Source organism: Rhynchophorus ferrugineus, unplaced genomic scaffold (assembly GCF_030347505.1).
Source record: "Rhynchophorus ferrugineus isolate W39M unplaced genomic scaffold, kcgeb_rfMv2 rfM9, whole genome shotgun sequence".
Taxonomy (NCBI): domain Eukaryota; kingdom Metazoa; phylum Arthropoda; class Insecta; order Coleoptera; family Curculionidae; genus Rhynchophorus; species Rhynchophorus ferrugineus.
This window is the reverse complement of record NW_027472588.1, coordinates 35,460,734-35,476,266: the sequence shown is the minus strand read 5'-3', so window position 1 is coordinate 35,476,266 and position 15,533 is coordinate 35,460,734. Positions and strand designations below refer to the sequence as shown.

At 30.8% G+C, this 15,533-nt stretch overlaps 1 protein-coding gene across 1 annotated transcript in view; it reads right to left on the bottom strand.

The window, feature by feature from the left end:
• Positions 1 to 15,533, bottom strand: part of LOC143203171 (uncharacterized) — a 45,464-nt gene that overhangs the window by 15,452 nt on the left and 14,479 nt on the right. The window contains exon 2 of the mRNA XM_076415307.1: positions 2,454 to 2,604. Coding sequence (XP_076271422.1) covers positions 2,454 to 2,604 — 151 coding nt within the window. The remainder of the gene's footprint in view (positions 1 to 2,453; positions 2,605 to 15,533) is intronic.

Sequence of the window (15,533 nt, the reverse complement as noted above, 5' to 3'; positions counted from 1 at the left end):
TAGCAAAAAGCGAAATTTTATGAAACTAACCTTTTGGAATCTCCATTTTCGAAACGCAATATCTTTTGACTGGGTAAATCAATAATGCTATCTTTATTCTACATTTTGAAACATTCTGTAAATTGTTACCTTTTAAAGAGGCTTTAGTACTCGATGGAAAAGTATTACCAGTGATAGGTAAGTTTAAAACTATCTATTAAAAAATCAAATAAAAAAGTGTATCTTAACGAGGACAACAGTCCAGGACATCATCCAGAGCTAATAAATCACATTATCTGGCTTCATTTTACTCTTTCCGGAATGCCTAATCTTAAATTTATTTTTTTTTACGTTAGACTTTGTTATTATATAAAAAATTACAGTATGTAATCTAAAAATTAATATATTATTTACGTACAACAAAAAATGGCAGCATAATTCATGAGTTTTAACTAACATGATAACTTTAAAATTTATTTAGCTTGAAGTTTTAATTTCATAAACTTGAAAAATACTCAGTTTTATAGTGGCTATGCGGAATAAGGCTACGAATTTAATAAAACGGTGCTGAAATGGATTAGACGTGATTGTTTATCACCTCCCACGTTAGTTTCACCAAAGTTAGTTACGAGAGTATTAGAAACAACAAGCAAAGTTATGAGAATACTGCAATTGGAATCAACGAAACAAAATACGAGAAAATAACAATTATATAAGAAGTAAAATTATTTCAATCAGAATATGGCCAATCAATCACATAATTCTGTTTGAACTTATTGATTCTTGATAGTGCTTATATCGATATAAAAGACATGGAAAGGAAATAACCGATGATGGATAAGTTAAGGTTGTCAGAAGAGTAGCCGGGATGTATTTTAGGCGGTTTCGGTCATCTAAATAATAAGAAAGATAGATTGATAATATCAGAAAGTTGACAGGAGCAATTGGACAGCCAAAAAGTTTCATTAATTTTAATAAATCAATGAATAAGACTCCGCTTTTCACTAAAAAATACTCAAGATAACTATAACTTAAAATTGATTGAAAATTACTAATATAATTTAAATATATCTTTACAACATTTACAACTAGCTATATTAATACATTGCTTTAAATGATAAGTTTGATTATTTAATATATTTATCCACGGCCAAACTGAAACCAATATTTGTTAACAGTTAAAAGTACTAATAATATTGTAATACACTACTATTGTACTATGTTAATACGAATTGTGGTTGAAAACATCGAGAATCAAAGCAAATTAGACAAAATCTACCGTTGTGACATTCACCCTTTATAGAAGAGTAAAATTGAATAATCTTGAACATGGGAACAACATATAATGACAAAACGTAAACAGCTTGGGCTGAAACTAAACCAAATGTATTGTCTGATAGGGCGTAAATCTAAATTATCCTTAGATAACAAAGTTTTGCTGTATAGGTTAATATTTGGGCCCATTTGGACCTATGGTATAGAACTGTGGGGTACTGCTAGCAAATTTAACGTAACTGTTCCTCAGAGGTTACAGAATAAAGTATTGCGTATCGTCGTTGATGCTTCATATTATTACGCCTCCAACAAACTAATTCAGAACACATAACGAGTGGGATTCAAAGTGTTAGTACAGCGTACGCTGAAAGACTGTTAGTGCATCCCAATGCACTCGCCAAACAGTTAAATTCGTTATTACTCATTCGCATATTACCATACAAACTGATTAACAGACATAAAGTGAGAAATAATAATCTCTAAAACCAGTTAGAATAGTATCTAGAATAAGATATAGATTATAAGATTTTAGAGTAGATCACTTACTGAAGCCATATTCTAGAAGCCCGTAGAGTTATATTGTATAACGGAAATCATAAAAAATACTTATTACCCACGGGCAGAATGTTGAAGTGTGAAGAGATTAACAAATAAAATTCTTCAATATGGATGAAACTTGGATTTACTGTCATTATCTAAAATCTAAACAAGAGCTTTCATAGTGCGAATAATAGGCAAGATTAAGAAGGTGTAATAAAGCCTGTGATTTTGAGATAATTCCTGAATTACTGATACACTGAAAAATCGACGATAAAGGGCCTAAAATATCTTACAAAAGAAAAAATCACTCGCCATCAAGATAACGCAACTACGAAACCGGCTTACTAGCCAGATTTAGTTCCCTTTGACTTTTCACTTGTTACTCTTAACAATAAATTGTGTTGTAACGGTAACGTAGAACCAGATAAATCTTTCAGAAAATCACTATAATGGTCGAATTCAGAAATAGAATTGTTAAAATACATTCACTTCAATGAATTTGTTCTAACAACAAGGGAAACAATACTGACAGATTAAAGTAGTTCCTTCCACTTTTTTTGTTTCCTTTCTATATATTTATTGAACAATATAACAATCAATGTTAACCGTTTAAAAGTCGTAATGCTAATTGAGCTAGAATAAATACACCTTGTGGTTACCTCTCTTATTTTGATTCTTTTCTGCATTTGTTCCTCGTAATCCTCCAGTATGCGTTCCTGCAGCTTTTGCATGAACTCGCGCTCGATCAAGCTCACATAGTGGGTCCCCATCAGTTTTTCCAGCCTCGTCCGCACTTGTGGAATGTTGAACCTAAAATAAAACAGGAGAACTTTTCAAAACAGTCTTAAAAGTTTTCAATTTCACAGTCCCGAGTTATTTATTGTGCAGTCGCCGCTTCGACATTATCGACTCGACGACATTTTAAACAGTAACAACAACCGAGCTTGGTATGTGGACGATTGCCAAGTGGTTCACACAGGATCGGAGCTTTAAAACGATATAAATAAATTGGCTTCTCGGTATGGAGGTCCTATATTTCCCGACTATCGAGAAAAAAAAAAGTCTTTTTCATTTTATTGCTTCCAATAAAACAAATAAATACATGATTAGTTTTTTTCTGTTCCATTTCTATCAATATTTACTTCGTAGTTCCTGCTCTGAACCCCAGAGACAGATATATATGAGGCGAAGAATTTTCAGCAAAGCTTTATTTCCAATTTAACGCAATATAAAATTTATTACCAGAAGAGAATTGATATAAAAAACTTGATTTCTTATAAAAATCTTATATAGTTATTTCTAACAAATCTGGTAGGGATTGAAGTTGTATTGATATACAATGTGGGGCAAAAGTCCCGCTACCATTTTGATTGAATATAACTTTGCTAAAAAGGTAAGTAAGCTTTGTTCTCATAAAAAGTTTATATGGTATTCACATTTTGTTTAGTTATGATTGAAAAGTTATATCGGCTAAATAGTGGCTGCTATTCGGTTTGCAACTTTCGGTTCTTTTTAAGGAATTTTTCATGACAACCTGCAGCATCTGAGGTTGAATTTCTTCAATTTGGTGACAAATATTGTCTTTAAGATGTTGAATCGTTTGGGGCCTTTTTACATAAACTTGTTCAAAATTACATAAACTTTAATTTACATAATATTACAAAAACTGGGTTCTAAAAAAAACCCTAAGAATAAGTCTGCTGCTGTTAAATCCGGGGATTTAACTCTCCATAATATGGCGAAACCACATGTTCTCTAGTGCTTGCTCTTCCATTTCAGGCACAAGAAAATTTCGAATCATGTCTTGGTAACATTCAGTAGTAACAGTAACTGCAACATCTTGGTAATTTTAAAAAAATAGTAATAAATGATATTTCTAGCATGAATACTACACCATACAGTTGTTTTTAGCGGTTTTTTGATGTTTCATGAATTAATTGAGGATTATGTGTTATCTAAAACCGACTGTTCTGTTTATTGACGTGGCGACTGAAAAAAAAAGGCTTCATCGCTCATTATCATATTAGACGAAAAATTTTCAATTTCACCAGATAACCTTAGCATAGCATTACTGTACTCAACTCGTAGATCAGAATCTCTCGGTAGTAAGTTTTCAAATCAGTTTTCTAAATTCGCCTTAAACTGCGTGCAGAAATGTGTAACTGTGAACGATGTCCCCGAATTGATATTTCTGGAGAATCTGCAACCGTAGCAGAGCCTCATTTTCAGCGTTACGAGACGTCCGTTGTCTTCCAGAACGGGGTCTGCCTGCTGTCTTACCGTACTGTCGAAAATTTGCATGTAAACGATAAATTGTAATTTTGTGAGGCGCTGGACGATTAAGATATTTTTGACCCAATTTCCAAATACAATTACGATTGCAAGAACGATTATTTTCAATAAATATTATCACGGTTTCTGCTCGTTTTTGTGGCGTAAACTTATCCGTAATAAAATTTGGACGTCTACACAACACAATGGTTAAAGCGAAACATCACATGACCAAGATGTCGGGCAATCAAATTGGTAGCGTAACTTTCTCCCATCTGTTAGTGGTGTTTAATCGCCATATAGGAGTTAATGTTGTTTAATTATCAGTTCCTAAGTGAAAGCAACAGCACAATTGTAATTGTGTCAAATTGTTATGATAATTTCTATATGTGACATCGATTTACCGTTGTAAAACAATGACTTGTGTTTCGTAAATTCTTTCCCTGGAATGTAAAAAGAAAACTGTAAAGTTACAAACTATCTTATTTAATTAAATCTAAATTACAGAAATAATCTATTTAATGACAACAATAGTCTACCCTATTACGTGACATTGAAGGCTCGTGGTTAACTAGACGGATACATCACATTTTATCCCCTGTACTTCTCCCTGGAGTACCTCATATTGATATAATAGACTGGCATAACTATTCTCATAGCTTTATTAGTAATTCTTTCTTATGAAGGAAAAACCTATTCAATGGTGATTGCATTGTCTCGATAGAGGGCCCACAAAGTCAACACGTTTCTCGATATTTATCTGATTATGTACATCCTCGTAGATGTTTCAAAACGTTGAAATGATAATGTATTCCGTCTGGTTCTTGTCATCCGAACTTGTTTTCTTATCTCGACTGTCTTGTCCTACGTAAAATACGCCTTATTTCAAGCTTAATTTCTATACAATCATACAAGCTCATAAATTAGATATCAATATGCACCGATTTAAACTTTGGTATCACCTGGTTTACAGTTTTACTGTCATTTAATTATTCTTTTTACCAAATAATGTGTTTTTACAAAAAAAGTGTTTCTGTATAAATATGGTTTCAGATAATGCAATATTACTATTTTTTAACTATTAGTAGTTATCTGATTTGACTCATTCATAAATAAACCTGACATAAATACACTCCATTAAACACATATATTAGACGCCTAATCTATATTATACGGCGTGATAAGCATCAATCTAGAAGTTATGTAATTTTTAACCAATATGCTCTTATTAGTTGCTTCAAAACTTAAGTTCACAACTGTTCTGAATTAGAGCACCTCTTATAAATTTCTATCTCTATGAAATTTATCTACCAAACTGTTCTTAACTGTGCCTGCATTTTGTGATTTTTTTCTCAATTCTGCACTGATCGTCCCATCTTAGTCAAATTATTTCATCATTAAAATGATCTCAAAGAAAAACTGGTATAATATGTTTAAACATACCGATGGTAATATTGTTCAAACCTTGCATCCACACACACCATATTAGAGAAGCGAAATCTGCTGCATTTTAACTGATTATTCATATTATCTTAGAGTAAAGACGACTCTCTTCTCCTGTATCACTGATCCCAAGTACTTTAGTTCCTGTAGTTGCTCTAACTGGATGCCGCTGATATTTACAATAACAAGCGATCCGTCTCGCACTAAAGGCTTTAACATCTGTATCAGCGAACAAAATATCGGAAAAGAAGTTTATAGTAACATGTACCTTATCATTATCTAGAAAATGAAACTTATTTTCTAGATTTTACAACACTTAAATCAAATTGAAAAATATACAATTAACAATCGTACACCCAGTAACTGAAAACTCTATTAAACCGTTGAAGGTTGTTCTACAAAATAAAAAACGAACTTTTTGCAGCAAATAAACATTTAGCAGGAACTTGATAACTTATTTATCTGGATATCCTGTAACGATACTTGTTATTATAAAAAAATTAAGTATAAATTTAGGATTAAAATATCAACGTAGTCAGAAAAGAACATTGAAATATATTTCGAACAAAATGAATAAATTATACGTTTTTGCTGAAGAGCTCTTACCATTTATATTGTCGTATAAATTGCTTGGTCCCCTGACAAAATTCAAAGACGTTCGTTGTATAAATGAACTATTCGGCCGAAATTTATTTAGCTTTGCCGAAATTGAGGTAGAAATTATACCTATTTCGATTACTCTATTAAATTATGTTTATTAAAATTGGAGTTGAACTCGATTTATATTCGGAATGTCAGTTCATTGTTGTTATTTTTTTTGTAACAAATTTAAATGAGATTAATTCTGAATAACATCGCGTATATTGCGCATATACGCACATAAATAATATTGGGTTGCGTCTGGGACATTACCGATATATCGATCATAAATTATGTAATATTCTACACGTCTATATGGTCAAATTTTATTAACTCATTATGATATTAAAGCGTTCCTAATAAATCACAGTTTCATAATGTTAATGATACTTAAACTAGTAATATAATATTGAAAATACTTATTTTGTACGGTGCGTTGGAAATGATTTGTCCAATAACTCATAACACCAAATGCCTGTATTTTTTAAAAAGATCAACTGTACTGAAAATTTTCAACGAGACGTGATTAGAAGGATAATAGTTAGCTGTTGTTTGTTTTGGTGGATGAGAAATGTGAACAGAATAGCAAAAGGCAAAAAAATATTTTTTATTGCAACATCTAAATATAACACAGCTTATATAAATTACGCACAATTATATGCTTACAACAAATATTTGGCAAAAAATATTTAAAAAGACATCTCAAAATAACTAATCTCCCACATATATATCAGAGTACAATACTCTGTATTGGACCGAGTTATATTTAAGTTTAATATATAATATTAATTGTATTTTTAATTTGTTTATAATAGTTTATTAATATTTGTATATATAGAGGAATAACTTTTGTGTTAAATGTGTTATATTACGTTTGAATGTATTGTTAGTATAATATATTATCATTAATCATAGAAAATTCTAAGAATTCTCCTTCAAAATAATATTTGCAATGTAAATTTTAGATGTGTTTAAATAAAATAATAGTATTTTTATACTTTTATTGCATTTTTACTTTTATTAGTGCTATTATTATTAATAAAATGTTTTAAATTTCCCGCTACTTATATTGTCAGTCGCGCCCTCTGGTGGCAAATGAACGCTAAACTCTTTTACGGGTAATACATGGGAGATACACACTTAATTCCTCTGTGTTTTGTGCAATAAAACGTCATTTTCCATCAAAATATGACAAATACCAACGGATTTTGTGTAAATATGTTCAAAATGAGTACGTAAAGGGGTGTAAGAATAGACTATAGGGAAGTAAACAGGATGCAGTATGTGACTGGCAAGTTCTGCACAGGCGCACCTAAAATGAATAACATTTAAATTTAGTTTAGTTTGACGTTATTACTGCTTACTTTCCTGTTTTTCTTTGAGAAGTAAATTTATCTGAAGACATTATCGATCTATGAAAACACTACAAAATCAATCGAATTTAAAACTCAAAATCCTAAAATAAAATCAAACTTGTATTATTAATACTTATTCTGTTACCGAATTTATTAATCTACCGTTTTGATCTGTTTCATTGGATAGTTTAAACGAGAGAAACTAATCAATGTTAAGATCAAATATGGTATATTTCAATATCAAAATAACAGCATCGATATATTCACATATTATTCATATATTTTCTTTGCATATAATTTTTTGGCAACATCAATGTGCTCTAAATTTACCCTGTATGTTCGGATTCTTCTCTTGTAAATTTATATTTTTTCAATTAATGTTATCTATCTGTACTGTATACTCTAAACATGTACAATAGTTTGTGAAGCACAGTCGGGACGCAATCTTTACACACTCTTATTATACATGCTTTCGAATCATATTTTATTTTTAATGAGTACTGGAAACAACGACCTATGAGTATTAAATAACTAGTTACATATTACATTTTCTGCCATTATGGAAGCTTTGAAAATTATTCTATCCTGGTAATATTTATTCATATTTTTATATTAATTACGTTTTCGAATGAATGTCTTCCTGGTAATATTCAGTATACTGACGGATATTTACTGAGATTAGATTTACTAAGTTGTCACAGCTACCCTATAGTGTTTTACTTTCCTTTATTACCATAATTAGACATATTGTTTTGATATATTTTTATAGATTTTATTAAAGTTTCACAACCATATATAAGAATTTAACAAGTCAGTAAAACATTACCATAATATTAGAAAATATTAAACATAACTTGACGTAGATTATCCAAATGCGCATGCACAGATCGAGCGAATCATAGAGAACATATTGTTGACTTCCTGGTAGTCCCTATAGGAATACGTAGTAGACACACTATCCGCATTGCACCACTTCGATTGGGTGTTTTGGTCAAATCTCTAAGTTAGTAATTTGGACTATGATATGTAGTTCAAGTTAATCAGTTGAACTGAGCTAAATCAACTCGCAAGGAAAATTAGGAATACCCCTAACTCAACATTAACTTGCTGTTTATTTTATCAGTGCGGATAATATGTGTTCTTATTAAAGTTTAGATTGAACTCAGATAACATGGGTTTTGAATCAGGGACTTATATCCCCGAATACTACAGATTATCGTCGAGCAAACTGTTGTATAACGAACCTGAAGTTATTTTTATGCTAGAAAGTACCAGATATGGCCGAGCTTGCTTGCTCACGCGAATATTTGCTGCGAATAAATAAATTTATATTCGGACTGATAGTGTAATCCGATGTTCGGAGCAACGAGGCTTAGTGGCCTCTGACCTAGGGTATTCTGTTTTTCTGAATAACTTTAACTGAGTATCTAAATATGGCAGAACTGACACTTTTAATGTGTGAGAAAGTAAACTCACTATAGATAATTTCCGGTAAATAATATTAAGTACTAAAATAAAACACTTGAAGTCTATTTGCTTCTATTTTTAGATAATGAAAGCTTAATGCGGTGACTCAAGCTAAACTTGCACAGTAGTGCCACTCGTCAGTGCAATCAGACCAGTGAGGTGTATCAAATGTATTAAAAACTAGCATGCATAGTGAATATCTCTGATTTAGTGCGGTGTTATTAGTGTGACATATTCCTATTATTTTATTATAAATTAAGATGTACATACTTTATTTGTATAGTTTTAAGTCATCTAATATATGACCGGTGTTTCATAATCAGTAAAATTATGAAAACGTGAAAAAAATGATAAAAATCTTTACAAACTTTTAAATGCTATTCAGTGTAGATGAGTTGACTCTAGCGCGACAACATACGATAACCGTACATAATTTCGGAATCGTCTGTGATTTTTTCTCGAGTTCGCGTTTCTGTTGCAGCCTACACGGCCTGGATCGAACAATGGCTCCGCGGTGTACGCGTGTGTTTGTGTATTAGTGTGCCCACGGACGTGTCGGATGCGGTTGACGATATTGAAGCGCGCCAACCTCTGTCGTCAGCATGAACTGGCGTGACTATTTGAATTCAGTTAACGGGTCGGGCGGCACCCGCTACAAAACGGAGGAATGACAAAGTTGTACACACCGTTCCGGGAAATAAATCAGTGCCAGTGGAAAGGCACCGCGACATTTTCAAAGGAGACAATTGTTAGACAGAGTCGTCTCCGACGTAGATATATTCATAAATTATTAATATTCGCTGAGTACTATTTACTTGCTTTAATATTTCTTTATATAAAATTGTAGTATTTTAATTTGTATATTTAGAAACCATAACGAATCCATATCTTTTTGTAGTTTAGATATTTTATCGTTTTATTGCCAAGACAGGCTCAGGTGTAGTCAAGTGGATTGAAGATAAAAGCAAATCAGCAACTGAAAGAAGTCAGTGAAGCATTTGCAGTTGCTATAATTATGTGAACTACTTTCTTAACAAACTCAAGTTACTGTAATCAATAGCATCATAGCGTTGGGAAATATTGCTCCGAACTGTAATAACCCAAACTATTGATTTAAATGATGATAGACTGGTATTTTACTATCGAGTGTTTCATTCTATTACTTTTGGTCGACTAGTTTCAGTAGCGACTAGGTTTTAACGTTATGTCCTAAATATGTGGTTTTATGTTTTCTTTATAATTAGGTTTTAAGTAACAATGTACATTATAACACAATAGTATATAGGAAAACTATTGTTCAGAATAATATATTAATATTTTTTCTTTGGTTAAATAATAATTTAAAAAATGCGTGTCGGAATAGCACGTTTTCAGTCACGAAACTTGACATATTTAAAGAAGTATAAATATAGAGATTTGAAGCATGATGTTTGTAGAATAAAATTACATAGATGTAAAATCAAAACATTGGTTTTGCTGTATAAGTCACTGCTAAGGCCCATTTGGATCTTTGGTATTGAACTGTGAGGTACTACTAGCAAATCCAATATAGGTACACTCCAGAGGTTCCAGAATAAAATATTGTGAGTTATCGTCGATTCCCCATATGACGTGTCTAACAAACTGATTCATCGCGATATCTCCATAGAACCCATAATGGGAGTCAAATCACTCGCCAAACAGTTAAATGTACGCGATGACAGTGAAGCGCGTAAGTTCAAACGCAAACTGCTGTACGAACTGATTAATAAACATTAATAGACACATAGAGTTATTTACTCAAGTGTTCCATTACATGTCAGGATAGTTATAGTATATAACTGAAATCATATAATAATACTTATTGCCTACGGGCAGATTGTTGACGTTCTAGACGATTAATAAAAAAAAATTTCCAGTACAGCTAGTAATGGGAAAAAAATAACAACATATTGAATATTAGAGAGCAAAATATTTTTGAGTGTATTATGTTATTTTGGGAACTATTAGGTTTTTTATGTTTCCAATTTTTAAAGTATCTCGATGTTTGTTCAACCTTTTTGAATGTCAAAATTTCATTCATTGAACATTTTGATGTCAACATATTTGGGATAATAATTTCATTTATGTATTCACATTGCCACTAGTATTATAGATTAGAGAGTAGTAATTAGATATATAATATGGAAAGAATTTCATACATTTGTGTCTATAATCACCAATGGAAAAAGAGCCGAAGCGCGCATTTAACTGAATTAGTAGTTACAATTTTCCATTGACTGTTTTTAGAACAGAAATATAATATAACATTACTGTTTATTGATCGGTGTTGGTCTATGGCATTAAATGAAAATTTGTAACAAAACAACTTTACTAACTTAGGTACTTAACAAAACAACTAACTAACTTAAAAAAACTAAAATTTAAGTAAAATTCATCTTTATTCATATTTATATACTAAGTAAAGGTTTCTTTGAATAGATTTTAACTCTGTTTCATTTAATATAAAAATGGGAGGGACAGATACAAAATTGGCAGTATTCTCTCATGTAGTACCTCGCTAATATTTAGCTGAAAAAAAAGGCAATTTAAAAAGGAAACATTTGGTCTATATCGCCTCTAATTTTATATTTCCAACATATTCAAAAACTAGCTAGTAAGCGATTTTAAGTTATGAGATTTTTTAGTAGTTTGGTCTACTATTGAGAATGGTAAGTAACCTGTTCAAGCTTCAGTGCTCATACCAAGTGATGTGTAATCAAGTTTATCAACGATTTTAATTTTTAAAATACACGCGCAGTGATATCATGGCAATGTAACGATGTTTGTTCCGGCCTCAACAAACTTTTAATATCATCTCAAGTTTGGATCTGGTCGACTATATGCAGGCACAAAAGTAGCGACTTTTTAAATACGTCCTGGGATAAGAAGGGCTATGATGGTGATTGTGGCCAGCATATGATGGTGGAAGAATATATACCTAACATATGTTGTTAGTATCAGTTGTTTCATCTCCATTACTGACTATAGCATCAGGCAAAAGTACTCAACAAATAAATGTAACTATTTAAGTTAAAATTAACAGTAATATAGAGTTCGCTGATATATTGTTAATGAAACTGAAAATGAAAATATTTCAAAATATAAACTTATGTTCGCAATTTTATTTTTATAATTCAATATATTACTGTAAATTAACACACTGTATAATGTAGAATAGACACTGATTTTAAAAATAAAATTATATTTTTATTTATCTTCAATTAATATGAAACATAATTATTCGAAAGTCTTTGTTTGGATATAAAAGTCATTTTTGACTTGTTTTCTTTTAAAACAGTTAGGTAAAACAACGGAGTTAACTCTATTTAAATTGGTTATATGGTTATTAAAATTGCTAATATCGCAATAGCTATATGTAGGCTCATGTAAATGTATAAATGTTATTTTACTGTTTGTGCGTCTATCAAATAGACATAATATAATTATTTAACGATCAGGTTTATCTATTGGAATTTGGTAGATGAATGGACTGAAATCCAAACATATTATTACGGGATATATTAGAGGATCTTGTATTTTACTCCCTTTTAGGAATATTTCAATAATTTCAATTCTATAGGAATAGTAATTTCGGTAATACGTTGTTAATGATGGTTTATAAAGTTTTTATTCTAATATTAACGTATCATAACACATATATTATGTGGTATTATATTAAATGCTTTTAATAAAATTACATGCTGAAATTTTGTTAAAACTGAACCTCAATAATGTATACATGGTTATTTTTTATATGCTGATAACACCTTTTAATCTTAATGTATATTGCAGCGCTTTTGTCTGTATTTTACAAGTATACTTCTAAGATGTGTGTGTAAGATTGCCCTTCAGTAAGTGTACACTGTCAGACAAGTTTTTTTATATTATATCGTCAGAGATTATATGAATAGTACTTACTTGAAATTTATCTCAAAAACTTGAAAATATATAAACTTTTGTTGTCATATGTTGAAAAATTCATTTTAGTTCAATGCGTAGGGTGGTTCAGATGTCGCGCTACCAATGATGCAGTTTCCGCTGAATGGCAATAATAGAACGATTATTTCCAACAAATACAACAAGGCCGGGGATTAGTGAATGTACTATCAAAATAATTTTTCTGGATTTATATTAGAACACATGTAAATATACTCGACAGTCAAGCATGTTATCAGAATGTTTTGAATTTTTTATCAAACTCTTAATTCTCTCTTTTTAAGGTCATTTAAATACATTTATGGTTGGCCAACCAACCAACCAACCAACATTACACCATAATCACCACGGTACTATGAGCTTTTACACGTTTATTATTTAATATTATTCACATTTATGAAACCTCATATAGTTATATATGAAAACATGAATATATAAGGTAGTTTCCAGAATGTTTTATGCTTGAATATATAAGCAAATATAAAAAACAATTTATGTTTCCATTCATTAAAAAAATTCAAATCTTTGGATATATACTTCATATATTAATGAAGGATATATGATCCGTTTATATCAATAATTGTAGAAATTAGTTTAGGCGTCTAATGTATTTTTTAAGTGTTTGGGGTTTAATTATGTCAGGTTTATTTATCACAACAAAAATACTCGAGAGACATGCATCAGTTCGGCATATTTTAATATTATTTCGGTTAATTTAAGATATCGGTTCTCCAAAAGTGTATAAAAAATTAGGAGTCGAATCGGGCGTAGTGGGCAGACAAGACTCTCGAGATAAAGAAAGTGCAGACGCCAAGATTTAGATGTAATTTTACGTTATACCTTAAGATTTCAGCCGCTTCAAAGATATCCGATGATGTAAGAGAGCAGATAAACACCAAGAGTAACACTTCATACGAGATATTTTATACCTACTAATATTTAGATACCTGGTCAAGGGAGCACACAATTAGTGCCACTTTATAGTGTGAAGGCTGTCGTCAACAACCAGTTTATAATACCCGTCTACTCTTATTAATTTAAGTGTTATTGTCAATAAAATAATTTTAATTTTTCCAGTATTTCTCTTATAACCGAGAAGAAAACGCGCAGCAATAATCTTTTACCACTTTTGTTGTAAAAACTTTTTTATTACTCTTTTGAGGCCAGTTTTACATCACTAGAGTTCTACAGAGACGTAAACAAATATCGAAGCAAGATCCATTCCAAAAATAAGCATGTTACAATATTTTGTAGAATGTAAAAAAAATAATCTTACAAAAATGTTAAAATAAACAATAAAAATTAATATATACTTGTATTGATATTCTAATACAGAAAATATTTAGTTAGCAATAAAAGTACATTTTAAGTAATATATGTTGTTTTATTAGATTTTTTAAATATATGCAACATTCATTTATAAGTTTGCTGTTTCTTCTGCCATCGTCAGCAATAATGTGGGCGAAATTCCCCCCTCCCCAAAAAAAAAACAGTTATTGCATTTTTAAAACAAATCAAAAAGCCCCTTCAAAGAATATTGAGCAGAGGCCACAAATCAGCGCTGTCAAAACGCTTGAAAGGGTTTCCACTACATTAAATGATGCCTAGGCTTATCTTTCCGAACACACTAATTGAGGATTTCTTCTAATTCTAAGGCGTCGAGGTCATAAATCCTGACAGCGCCCGCTGCAAAACAAGATTATGTTCGATATTGTGCCGCCCACACTACGGGCTCACTTCCTCGAATAATTAATTGTTCGGAATTTTCGGAAAAATCAACTGTTAATGCAAGAAATGATGCCTGAGAGGCGTTTATACAATATATCACTTTTATTATCGAGGGGACATTTGTATATTTTATTAGAAAGAGATCCATTTCGGGTTTATATTGTATATTAAAACTTGTAGGAGGTTCGAAATGGCAGAGTTTATGGGCAGAATCCATAAAAAAACTGTTAAAAATGTTGTCATTTATTGTAACATTATAAGTAGCTTTATCAGATCCTTAGTTCAGCATTATGTTTTGTATTTTTTTGCACTTTAAGGTTACCAATAATTCATCAAATTATGTCATAATCAATAATATTAAGTGTATAGTACAGTGTAATAGTACATCAGACTCTTGTTAATTAGAACTAAAAAAATGTTTTTATAATAAAGTTTAATTAAAACGAACTATTAATATATAGTGTATTCAAAATAAAAATGAGCTCACTTTATCACGATAAATTATCTATAGCAATTTGTAAATTCGTTTCAATATCAGACAATATTTTCCCTTTCATTTTATTCTAATTACGAGGCACAATTATTTCTGATGCGTCCATACATGTAACAAAATCAACCTACAAAATTCGTCTAGTCGTCAAATATCTCAAAAAGGTTCAAAACATTACTGATCTGAACTATAATAGGTTATCAAAAGATAAATGCTATTTTGGCGCTTTGCTTGTTTTGATAAATTTTAAGTAGCTACTCAATATGTAAAGATAACTGATGTAGAGGAATGATAGAAATTCTAGATATAGCTTTAATATAATACAATTATTAATAGCATATAATAATATTAAGAAAGATTTGTTGTTTCAATTTATGTATAGACATAGA